Consider the following 13,894-nt stretch of genomic DNA (forward strand, 5'->3'; position numbering starts at 1 on the left):
CATAAAATGGATCTTTTATAGCAGTGTAAAATTAGAAACAAATATTATTCTTTGATTTCAAGTGTTTTTAAAACAGTCTATATCTCAAAAAGACTCCCAGTGGAAACTGTAACAAGAACCTGGAACTGAAAAAGTCCTTACAAAGATCAGGGAAGCTACAGATAAAACAAATCAAGAACTAAAGTCTAATTAGGCAGACTACCCATGTCAGCAAATGTTATTTGCTAGCGAACCCAAACACACCTTTATGATTATTAAACCACATTTTTCATATTAAACTATCCTCTTTACTCCTGGAAGAACATTTAATTCAAACCTCCAGTCTCATCACTCTTAAGATAGTTGAGACTTCTCTTATCCACTCTACAGTAAAACAAAGTTAATATGTCATGGTCTCCAACTTTTAAACCAGGCTCTACTAGATTAATTTGAAAGTTGCTATGTAAACTGAAAAGGTGGCCTGTTATCCACAGATGATCCTTGGATGTGATATACTAGCTCCTGCATCAGCTGTAGCGCTTTCATTTGTCAATTTATACATTGGTAAACAACACACACCATATAGTTAGGAAACTCATGACAGATGGGTATATATAAAGAAGTATTTAATTCCTAATCTATGTTTAACTCTATGGTTACTTATGCTTTCACTGATTTGTTTGAAATCATAGGGAATACTGCAACAAAATGCTACCACAATTGCTAGTAGCTTCTGAAAAATGTTATTTTACTTTTTTTGCAAGGAAAAGATTATATCACATCAGCACCTGTTTTAGTCCATACAGTTGGTTGTCTGGCATAAATGTGCATAAAGATACACAGTATGCAGTATTCAGTGCCAGTATCTAAGCACCGCAGCATTTCCAGTGGCTGGTATTGGCCCACATGTAGGAGAAATGGAGCAAGAGTAACTTGGGCATTTGCATGCATTTTATTATGTTGCTCCATTTCATAGGACAGATATTCATTATGGATCAGTCCTGTCTGATGTAACACTATTTGTTATTTTTAAGCACTGTGAATTAGCCCAACATCTTATAAACTGGTAGCCTATGTGCCTCATGCCTATTATGTTTTCTTCATTGATACTTTTTTTGCAGAATGGATGAAAATTTTCACATACGGCCCCATGGAATAAATTTTCAGGATGCAATCTTTCCAGACATCCATGAGAACAAAAGGATGTTTTCTAGCCTCTTCCAGTTCTCCAACTGCTCTTCTGGACATCAGCTTTTCACATTCACCAGTGACTGGGAGGTACAAGAAGACAACAGGGTAGGATAACTGTACTTTTCTTAATCTCTTTCTTCCTCCTCCATGGAACTCAGAGATTTGCAGGTGAAACATCATTGTATGAACTGCTACCAGTTTGAGCAATATTTAGAATATTGGTTTGGTTCTATGATAATGTATTTTTATCCTGGCTTCAAAGTGCCATGTGGTTGTATTTGATATAGAAAAATATGTGATATTTGTATTGGCTGATTTTAATGTCTATATTACTATTTTTTATTAAAATTGTGGAAAATGATGCTTGAAATTTGTGTGTAGTGTTTCTACAATGTGCATATCCTGTAGGGTGGGATCTATGGTGTTGTTTTGCAGAGTTTTTATCTGTCATTTCAGTTTCCATCTGCATCTTAATCATACATGTTTATTCATGGTTATTGATAGCTTCTTGCACTTTGAGAAAAGTATATCAGTTTTCCACCAGAATTATTTTATTTTTATAAGGTATAGTGTATGGTAATTTTATTTTTAAAGTGGCTCATATACTTTTCATTTTATGACTGCTTGCATTAATGCCTTTGAAGTTAGTGTCTTCAATCTAAACAACTTTTCTGAGCTAATATTGTAAGACCTTTTTTGTTGTAGTTGTTGCAGTTCTAGCCCCCTCTTTCTGACTAGGTGTCATCCTCCTCTACAGCCAGTCAAGGCAATTGTTCTCTATCAGCTAGAAGATGCTATCATTCAGACATCCAAGTGGTTCTATGTTTTCTGCTTTCATTTACGCAGATCTTAACATAATAGTTCTCAGCCTTCCATCTCCAAAATATAGAATACAATGTCACATAGTATGGAACAAATGGGCAAAATGTGGAACACTTACAAAATGGCTTACTAACAACTTCAGTTCAGTAGCTCACAGGATGATTGAAATGTGTTACTTTCTACTTATATAAAGCTCTTTGGGTGATTTAATAGGATGTAGTATTATATACCATGGGTATCAGTTAAAAATTATTAACACTGAATGATAGACAAGCTCTTTCAGTGTGGAAGTGTGAGAAATGTGAATTTTTTTAAGACTCACAATGAAGAATATTCTTTATAATGAGGTACAGTTGAAAGGTATTCCTAAAACACATGCACTGAGCAAAGCAAGGGGGGTGAGCATGTAGTCAGATAATGGTGGGGGTCATACCCTCCCTTCTATAAGATAAGTCCCCCTAATCATCCCTGCCCCACCCTGGAGGCATGAGCAGCAAGTTTTCTGGTCTCCACTGCAAACTGTGCCTCTTCAGAGTGCACAACCCACCCCCAGGGAGAGGGGAGCAGGACACTCTTCTTCCCACCTCCCCCTTCTGCTTGACTCCTCCAGTGCCATGGCCACTAATCAAACTCTGATCCTGGACTGCAGTCTGGAACCCATTCCCTGCACCACAGAACTAGGCTAGCTGATCTAGTAAATTGATTCTGTATCAGCACTGAACTCATTTTGAGAATGGACAACTCTTTGTACAGAGTGCTTTGGAAAAAAAATCATTCCTGTTGTATCCTTAACTCGTCATTCAGCCAGAGAGAAAGATCAAAATACAATGTTTTGATTTGTTCTTTAATTTGTGCCCACTGTGTGACCACTCATCTTTGTCATCTGCCTTTTTGCTGACATCTCCCCGGTAGTATATAACTTGCTATCAGGTTTAAGAGTACATATGTGCTCACTTTCTAGTGTGGGGTTCTTCTATGTCAAGTTATGGGGAGAAGGAATGGTAACAAGAGTTCTTTCCTTTGGATGTTAGTAATATTTATTATTGACAATGCCTCAGAGAGGCATGATATGAAAACTTTCAGAATATTTAATGACTCTATTGGTAGCAAAAAGACCTTTAGGTTCTACTGGTGTCCTTTGGCATAGTAATTGTCTTATGTAACTAAGACTAGAGCAGGAGCAGAATACATGTTTAGTTCCTGACAAATATTATGTCTTTATTAACACCAGTGATTACCACAACTATTTTAAAGACTCCTTAGTTTTAGTGATTCTGTAAAAAGGTGGTTTATCAAGTCCAGCAACATCAAGCATTGGACTCTGTAGACCATGTCACAAATTACATAATGATTCCAAGAATGTATTTAGTCAGCATAGCATAATATGACAAAAATGATTTTATTCAGTAAACCTTCTGCATGAAAATTTCCCATCATCTATCCAGTAACTCTGAGTCCTTTCACTTTATACCAGAGCATTGTCAGGGAGATACTAAACATCATAATTCAGAGTAATTAGATACTGCAAAAATGGGGTCATCAGTAACGTAATGAGCACAGTTAATAAAATTAAATGTTCTCATTCTAGTACACACATAGTATGAATGTTACTAACACAGCACAGTATAAGAAAAAATAATGCAAATAGTAAATATTGTACATCACTGTTAGGCAAACCAGTTTAAGATCCTACCTTTTTTTATTACAACACGGTTGTATACTGTAGGTATATTTTTTCACTCCCTTCTATGGTCACAAGTTGCACATAGAACTGGCATATTTCTCACTGGGTATTTAAGCAGTGCCAATACTTCAGTGCAACTTCATTTATATAAAAAAGTTTTCAGCATTTTGAACTCTGGGATTCAGTTCTCAGTGAGACTTGTCCATTACTTTCATGTGCTTCATACTAAACTCTGTGATGGAATGACAACTACATGCTGGGTTACAATTGCCATTATTCTGCAGGTGGGACAGTGACTGTTTATTATGGCATATCTAATTTTAACTCCCCATGTAATGGACAATCTACAGTGAATATAAATGTGGGCGTGAGTACATGTTCCCAACACCCATCCTCTGATGCATATATCACCATCTCTCTGCAGTTTTGTTTATGCTTGCTGTAGTGACAGAGGTTTCCCCAAGGGGCTGCCATGCACTACAAATCTGATGCAGAAGTATAGAGTTGGCATCTAGTTGCTCAGCTCATGGCTGGCCTTCCACTATGTTGACAACAGGATGAAGTTTGGTCTTCAGCTCTGCACATGTTCCCCATACACCCATGAGAAAAGCTATAAAACCCTTCTGATACTAGGCAGTAGTCTTTTTGCCTGTATCAATTTTTAATTTCTATTTTATTTTACTCGTTGCTGACTGGGTTAGTCCCACTAGGTTAGCGTCTTCTTTTCTGGAGAATCAGAGGTGGCATTCATACTAACTAGGGGAAACTAGGGCAGAGCACCAGGGAACTCCCCCTACTCTTAGCATAGGAGGAAGCTGTTTGTATATGCACTTCCTACTTTCAGTCTGAACACGGAGGCAGCTCAGAGAAGTATGAAGAAACATGGCAAATCAAGATGGTGATAAGGAGATGGTCAGTGAAGCAGTTGTTTTAAGTGGAAATAAAGTTATTTTGGAACTGGAGGAGTCCAATCCTTCACAAAAAAATGTGATGGTAGAGAGCGAGGGAAGAGAGGAGTGGTCAGCTAAGAGGAAACCAGAGCAGAGTGCTGAGTTAAAGATGAATGTATCATTACAGGATTCAGAAACTTTGTTTCAGAAGAGACTGTCTCAAGAAGAATCTCAGGATGTATGGATGATTATAACCCTCCAATCAGGAGGGCTGTGGGATGTTTATCTGTGGGATATGTTGAGTCAGAATAAACCAGAGCGTGAGTTGGCAGCATTTGCAGGGAGAGATTATGGACAAGATACAAGAAGAGGAGGAAAAAGAGATTGTTAAAAAAGTCATCATGCAGACTGAAAGAAAGGAAAAGATAAGCAGAGCTAATAAAAGAGACAATAAGGAAGAAATGTGTGGTAAGACTGAGCAGTAAAGAAGAAAAAGAACTTGAAAATTGTAAGGTTTGGGACACCATAATTACACCCTTGGGTATCTTTACTAGGGAGGTAAGAGCTTTTATACACATTAATAAAGATACATACTGTGGCATTCTGTTTGAGACAGGACAGTGTGTAAAGAAATGTTTAGAACACTTTGAAATTAAGCAAAACCATAATCCATAGAACTTATATGGGGTACAAACATTTAAGAGAGAGAGAGACAAAAAGAGAAATTTTGAGCAGTTCTGGATGGAAGTTGAGAAAGAAGCATTAAAGAACTTTTTAAAGACTTTATGTAGAGATTTTATGGATGTTACAATCATTATGATGATAGAGGTTTTGTGGGGAATGGGAATGTGATGTAATTTTGAAAATGAAAATAATTATACATATTCTGAGCAGGATAAATGTAGAAGGAAATGGGGGGGGGGTTTGTTAAATACACGGGACAACCAAAAACATCTTTTTGTGGAAAAGACAATCATCAAATCACTAATTGTGATAAAAGAAAGTGTTTTATTTGTGGTGAATTGGGGCATGAAGCTAAAAAATGTGATATAATGTGTAGAGAATGTGGACAAATGGGGTGGATTGTGAAGATAATATAGAAGTTAAAGAACAAGAGTAAAAGCAGAAATGTGAACATAATATAGATGGAAATTTAGAATACAAACATGAAGAACAAATTATAGTACAAGAAAATAGTAAAGAAGAGAAAATAGTACATGAGAAAAAGGAAAATAATGAAATGGATGGAATGTTGCAAGAGTCAAGAGAAGATGAATATATGAATAGGAGAATGGTTAAAGGAAAAAAAGAATTCTATAGGGAAAAGGGTGAAAGATAGAAAAAGGAAGTTTTAAAAGTGTGTCTGTGAAAGAAAATAAAAAAGGCGAAGAGGAGCAGTAGAATGGGATAACAATTCCTATAAGAAGAAAGGTGAAAATCTTAACTGTAAATATTAACAGTGCAAAGAATATTAAAATAGCATTGGGTGTATTGGAATGGTAATTAACACTTGATATGCATGTCATTATATTAGAAGACTATTAACAGAAGCAGAAAGGTTACAAACAGAACATTTATGGGATGGTAAGAATATCTGGAAAATGGGAAAGATACATGCTCAGGATTAGGTATATTATGTCAAGAAACAATAAAAATTGTAGGTTATAGTATAGCAGAATTAGGTAGAATAACTGATATATATATATATATATATATATATATATATATATATATATATATTGGAAAAATATGTATATAGAATTATTGCAGTATATGTATATGTCACAAAAAAGAAAGAGAAACAATGTTTAAAGAAATATAAATTATGTTGTAGTAAATATAGAAATAAATATTAGTGGGAGATTTTAATTGTGATTTAGAAAAAGAAAGAAGGAAAGAACATGATGTTAGGATTATATCAGAAATAATAATAAAAAAATATATATATATATATATATATATATATATATATATATATATATATATATATGGGTCTACTTCGTTTGTACGAAATTTCAGTGCTTCAGAGCCCACTTGGTCAAGGCCAGTTGTTCAAAGTACTAAAACTTTGAAAATGAAGTACAGAAATCACAATACAGTGCGGAATGGGAATATTCCATTTTCCTCGCTGTAGTGTGATCTAGTAGTTGGTATATTTAAGTAGGGGGTGAGGAGCACAGTACAACCGATTTTCTGTGTGTTTGTTTTTTAGTCAGGCAATCTGGCAACTAGGCTTCAGCAAAAGTCCACTTTCATTGAAATGCACTTTTGCTGAAGTAGGCATCTACTTTGTTTGATGTAACGTATTTTCAAACAAATAAGGTAGATCCATATATAAATATAAATATATATATATATATATATATATATATATATATATATATATATGGGGTAATTGACATTGGACTTATAAAAGGAATGATATATTATTTTGTAATATCTGATAGTTTGAGAGCTGTACAACAAGGAATAAAAGTAACAGTTTTTTCAGATCACTTAGCATGCTGGGTAGGCATTCAAGAAAAGGAAGGATATATAAGAGTAGGTAAAGTGATTAAAAGATTAAATTAAAAGAACTAAATGACAACGATAGAATACAGATTAATCAATTAAGAAAAGATCATGTAGATATGAGATTTTTTTATGAAGATAAGATGTTAAAAAAAATACAAAAAAAATTTTTTTTGGAATGACAAGATTTAAGGAGAATGAAAGAGAAGCAAAAATGCCAGCAGTTGAGTCAAGAAATATTAAAATTTTTATGAAAAAGAAAGCAAATATATAAAATTAAGAAGGAGAAAATTAAAAAAAATGTTATTCAAGCAAATGTATTTTTTTCAAGGAAAAAAGAAAATGTTACACCGCATTTAAATAAGATAGTAAAAAAAAGATAATAATAAGAAAATTAAAGAATGATAAAGGGGAAAGAGTGATTTACACAGGAAAAATATTTGAGGTATAAGAAAATATATTGAAAATGCATTTAGAAGGATGGAGATAAAAGAGAGACAATAATGGAAAGTTAAAATTTTGAATAAATAAGATAATAAAAGCTTAGAAGAAAATATAAGTGTAAAAGAACTCGGTATTTTAAAAGAAGTAAATACTGAAAAAGTTAATGGACTAGATGGGATCAAATATATGTATAATAACATTGAAGAATGGCAAAAAGTATATTTGATATTTTAAAAGAAATAAATATGGAAAAAGTTACTGGACTAGCTGGGATCAAATATATATATATATATATATATATATATATATGAGAGTGTTGCTGATGCCTACTTACGGCAACTCACAACCTGAGTTGCTGAAGAAGTGGCAGAGTTTAAACCTGGAACATAGCCGAAATTACATGAAACTATTAATAGAGCATTTCTTGCCACGAGAGATGGAGCTGGTTAAGAATGCAGAGAACTTACAAAAGAGCTTAGAGCAGGATTTTGAGAATGAAACCTGTACCTCTAAACTAGAAGAAGTTTACTATAAAATCACCCTGTATGACAGTAAGTTGGAGCAGATTAAAGCCAGGAAAATCAGAAGAGACTATACTGACTTCAAAAAGGGGGATGTCTTCACATGGTCAAAAGAATACAACAGGAACCAGCAACCACGTGACAATGATGAACAAGGCTATCATCGTTCAAAGAGAGCTTCTTTGAACAGAATGCAAAAACCATGGGCAGCAGAGAGAAATATGATTGATAATGAGCAGGGTAACAACAGAAACAATGCAGAGGATACAGCACTGCCCCGGCAGGAGATAAGGAACAACACTGAAAGTACAGAAAACAGGGCAAACCCAGCACCCCAGGGCAGCAACCACCAAGGTGATGTGAATAAAGACATGGGAGCAATACCGAAGAGCAATGAAAAAGAGATGGTTTTTCCGACTTTTCCGTTAAGGATAAGAGAGATAAGGAACAGAAAAGAAATGAGATCCTTGAGCAGAGGAAGAAAGAGAAGGAGATCATTTGCAGAAGACAGATGAAAAGTATGGAAAGTGAATCTTTGGTCTTCAATCTCTCATCCATCAGACTAACTGATGTACAAGTTAATGTGTTGAATAAAGGGTTGAAATTCATACCCACAAGAGGAATGGATGAAAATGAGGCTATATTAAGCCTAAGAAGTTTTGGAAGAGATGTGATGCTAAAGACCATGTTCAAGAACAATAAGGATATACAGATGGAAAGATTCAAGAAACCCAGTAGTTTTGTTCCACAAAACAATGGGGTGATGGACACATTTATCAATGTTTGTGAGAAAGAAATACTTGAACATATTCAAAATAATAACAGAAGAAAGTTTTATAACATCACAAAGGAAGAGAGGATGGCCTTAAAGGAACTGGAAGTAAATAAAGAACTAACAATCAAACCAGCTGATAAAGGAGGAGGGGTAGTTCTGATGGATACCAACAAATACACAGAAGAAGTTTTGCTTCTGTTAGAAGATGGCGTCTCATATAGAGAAATTAATAAGAAGGAACTGAATGATATTGAAAGTCGAGTGAGGATGTGTCTGGAAGGACTTAGAGAAAGGAACCTGATCACATCAGAGTTATATGAATATCTGGTTGTTGAGCATCCCCTGATTCCAGCTTTCAAATGCCTTCCAAAAATACATAAAGATCCACACAAACCACCAATGAGGCCCATTGTGGCTGGAGCAGGATGGATCACAGAGCCAGCCTCTATATATGTAGAAAATCACATCAAGAAAGAACTGGAGAAAGTACCAACAATTTTGAAAGATACGAAAGACTTCATAGAAAAGTTGGGTGAGTTCACAGACACCAAAAGAAATAAAAGTAAACATCTAATGGTATGTATGGACATTAAGAATTTATTTACTAGTATCCACAACTGTTATGGTATGACGGCTATGAAGGAATATCTTATAAACAAAGGCATGTATGGTGAGAGACATATTGTGATCATCTGTGAACTGATGGAGTTGATATTAACAAACAACATCTTCATCTTCAATGGCAAAATATACATTCAGTTATGTGGAGTAGCAATGGGCACGGCGTGCGCCAATAGCTATGCGAATTTAGTTTTGGCGCACTGGGAAGATCAAGTCATTCATCATGAGAACCCGTGGAAAGACAACATAAAGTTGTATCAAAGGTTTGTGGATGACATATGCATTTTATGGGAAGGCAATGCTGTGGATTTGAAGGAATTTCATCAATATCTAGAAAACAGCACTAACTTCTTGAGGTTCACCGTGATGTACAGTGATACACAAATGGACTTCTTAGACGTGAGAATATGGCAAAATGAGGAAGGTGATATAGAAACAACCCTTTATAGAAACGATTGTTGGAAGAACAACATACTACCAAGAAATAGTATGCACCCGAGGCACACCCACAGGAATGTGTTGAGGAGTCAGTTTCTAAGGACCTCAAGAATACACTCGAATTATATCAATATCACGAATATGATGGAAGATATGTCAGACCATCTGAAAGACAGGGGGTACAAAGAGATGGAGATCATGGAAAATAAGCAACAAGTCATGATGGAAAGGGAAATGAAGGCAAAACCATACTTAAAGCGAAAAAAAGAAAATGGAACAAATGAGTTCAGAAGGAAAGACCCACAGGAGGCTAAGATGATTCTTACCCACATGACTGACACTAAACAAATTTGTGGTATAATAAAAAGAAACTGGAAAATATTAACATCAAATGAAGAATGCAAGGAGATAGTGGGACAAACACCGAGATTTGGATATAGGAATGCAAGTAATTTAAAAGATATTTTATGCAAGGACAAGTACTCTATACCAGCAATTATGTCAGACAGAAAGGGAACCTTTCCTTGTAGAAGATGCACGATGTGCAAATACATCTGCACAGAAAATGCATTTGAACATCCCATCACCAAGAAAAGATACATATGCAATTCATATGCGGATTGCACAACTAGAAATGTTGTGTATTTAGCCACATGTTCAAAATGTGAACAATTCTATGTGGGAAAGACTATAAGACAATTAAAAGAAAGGCTCTCCAAACATATCAGTGACATTAGGTTAAAAGATTTCAAAAGTCCCCTGGCAAAACATATCAGGGATCATGTAGATCATAGTTTTGTTTTCAGGGTTTTAAAAGTTGTATATGTGTCCAGTAGGGGGGGTGACATCAATAATAGACTAGAGCAAGAGGAAATGTTCTGGATAGGGAAACTACAAGCACATGTAAAACCAGGACTTAATACTACATTTCCCATCCAACCTGCACTTAGGAAGCGAAGACTAAGAAGGCGTGTCTAACACTTCTCAAAGAGAAAGGGCACATTAACTTGTAGTGCTGTTTTATTCCACTAGCACTCAGGAAATGAAGTTAAGAAGGCGTGTTCAATCTATGTGTGCTAATTAGTAGTTTCACCTCATTGGAGCAAAGTATTTTTTAAATAAGGAACAGTGGTCATTATGTATAGATCTGATGAAGGGTGAACTTTGAAACCCGAAAGCGCTTATCTTTTTGTGTTTGTTTTACTATTTTAACAAGTTCTGACGATGTTTTATAATAAATAGAAGCTGCTTTAAATTTATTCAGAAGTGGATGTTCAGCTCTATTGTTGTCAACTGTTTTAAGGTGATGTTTGTAGACAATATGCCTGCAAACGAAAAGTGCTTTTGAAGAGAGTGGATGTAAGAAGCAACTTGAGACCTTGCTAACTGGTAGTGGTTGTGTCTTCTTACCGCACCTATCACTTTTTAGAGACTCTGCCCTGGATGTGAAATACATGCTGTTTGCTGCTGTTTATATATATATATATATATATATATATATATATATATATATATATATACACACATACATATATATGGATTCACTTCATAATTTCAAAATACTGAAATATTGAATTTCAGTATCTCGAGACCATGAAACCGAATCCACAAAACACCGAAACAACAAAACCCTGAACCCAAAACCATAAAATTCAAAACACAGAACGAACCGCACACACTACACCATACATACACCCCAACACTCACATCACAAAATAAACAAAACTATACACATACACAACTCATACACACATAAGCAGGAGGGCAAGACCCCCTGCACCCCCCACACCCCCTACTTATATATACTAACTCTGAGATCTCACAAACAGGAAAAAAATCAAACTCACACGCGCACATTCTCCAGTCCCTCACACACACATCAAACATATCAGCACACTCACATACACTCTAACTCCCACTCAAAACTGCTACAAAGCACTCACTTACCTAACATCTAGATCCATACATGGCACCATGCACCATCAACACACAATCCCAGACATTACGTAGCTCAAGGCCATAACCACGAATTCAAGATATTCAAATTCGCGATTATGAACTTTCGCTATTGTAAACATTTGGCTTTATAGTCTCAAGATACTGAAATTCAACATTTGAGTATTTTAAGATTATAAAGTGCTCCTATATATATATATATATATATATATATATATATATATATATATATTATAATATTGAATGGCAAAAGTGTATTTTGTAGAAGTACTAAATGAATGGTTAGATAAAGGAGTGGTAGAACAAGAAATATGCATTGGGGTGATGAAATTTATATTGAAGAAAGGAGAAAAGGAAGGTATAAGACATTGGAGATTGATAGTATTGAATAATACAGATATAAGATATTAATGAGACTAACAGGGAAAATGTTAGGATATGTAAATTGCTTGATTATATGTTTTGGAATAAAAGTGGAAATTAAGTCAAGATTTATTAAGGATAGTGAAAGAAGTGATAAATGACATAAATAAGAAAGTTGAAGCTAAAGGTATGGTAGAAGATTTGAGTAAAGCATTTGATAGAACACAGTATGAATGTTTACATGAATATGAATGTTTACAGGATATATTGAACAAATCCAATATAAATGATAAAATAAAAGTAATATTGCTTCAGTGTATGAAAATAATGTGAGAATAATATTAAATGGATGGTTAAGTGAAGAAATAAAAATAAAAGGTATGAGAAGGCAAGGGTGTAGCATTTTATTTGCATTAGTTATGAATGTCATTATTAATAAGATGAATAGAGTGCTAAGAATAGCAGGATACAAGATAAGAGAAGGAGTTCAATTATGAGATATTCTTACTTATGCAGATAATATAGTTTTAATTACTAAGAATAAGTAGTGGATTGAAAAGGGGATTAAACAGTCAAATCAGTATCTAAGACTGTTTGCTTTATGTATTAATGAAGACAAGAGTAAAGAGATGGAATAGCAGATAGCATAGAAGGTAGTCAGTTTAATGAAGAGGTTATAGATATTTTGGAAATAAAGACTGAGACAAGTATGTATAGAGAGAAACAATGTGAGAAGATTATGCACAAAATAAGAAATATATGTATGTTTTGGAAGATATATAAGCTGGAGTACAAGAAAAAAAGTACATTTAATAAATTCTATCCTTTTAGCAAGTGTATATATGATTCTGTTAAGGTATGAGAAAGAGCTAATGTCTCTATTATATTTTCATTTGTATGGGGATCAAGGTTAACTCTGGTTAGAAGACAGATTTTGTATATCAAAAAAGAGGAAGGGGTTAGAATTAATTAATCTGATTGTTCATACAGCATCTCTGAATCTTTGCACATTTTTGATGGGACTGAAAAAGGAGAACAGAGATTTAATAAATGTAATAATGAAAGATAAATATAAGGAGTTTTGGGAAAAGGTCAGCACATGGAATAAATGGAAAGGTTATTTAAATGAGGAAATGAAAGAATATCAAAACAAAATTTTCTTATGAAAATTGAATCTAAAAAATGTAGAAAAAACAGATAAGAATGGGATTTGAATATAATGAATAAACATTATTATACTTATCCATGGAGATATTTAGAATATGAAAAAAGAAATATGATAAAAATAAGAAAATGTATGAATGTAAAGATTTTTTTGTGGAGATTGACAATAAGTAAATTGCCTGTTAAAGCTAATATGCCATATAAAAGGATACAAGAAAGAGTGTGAAATTATTGTGGAGAAACAAACACAAAACATATTTTCTGAATTATAATAGAATAAAAGAGTTGTGGAGGAAAATAAGTGAAAATAAGATACTGAAATGTTTAAAAAGTGTAGAAAACTTAAATATGAATATGCTAGAATTTGGATATTATGGTAATAAGAACAGAAGGGCGGCAGAATGAAATTGGTAAAAAGATGTTTTATATTTTATGGACTATATAGAATGAAAGACTAAATTAAATGAAATTTAATGGAAAATGTATATTATTTGAGATTTTGAAGAATATGCATTTTTGAGTGTTGAAAAAAGGG

The 13,894-nt window shown here is 34.0% G+C and overlaps 1 protein-coding gene across 1 annotated transcript in view; it reads left to right on the plus strand.

The window, feature by feature from the left end:
• The first annotated feature begins 1,092 nt into the window (after positions 1 to 1,092).
• CCDC3 (coiled-coil domain containing 3) overlaps positions 1,093 to 13,894 on the plus strand; it is a 294,834-nt gene continuing 282,032 nt past the window's right edge. Inside the window, exon 1 of the mRNA XM_044087130.1 lies at positions 1,093 to 1,275. Coding sequence (XP_043943065.1) covers positions 1,102 to 1,275 — 174 coding nt within the window. The 5' untranslated portion in view covers positions 1,093 to 1,101. The remainder of the gene's footprint in view (positions 1,276 to 13,894) is intronic.

Source organism: Protopterus annectens, chromosome 11.part0 (assembly GCF_019279795.1).
Source record: "Protopterus annectens isolate FY-2018-M chromosome 11.part0, PAN1.0, whole genome shotgun sequence".
NCBI classification, from domain to species: Eukaryota; Metazoa; Chordata; order Ceratodontiformes; family Protopteridae; genus Protopterus; species Protopterus annectens.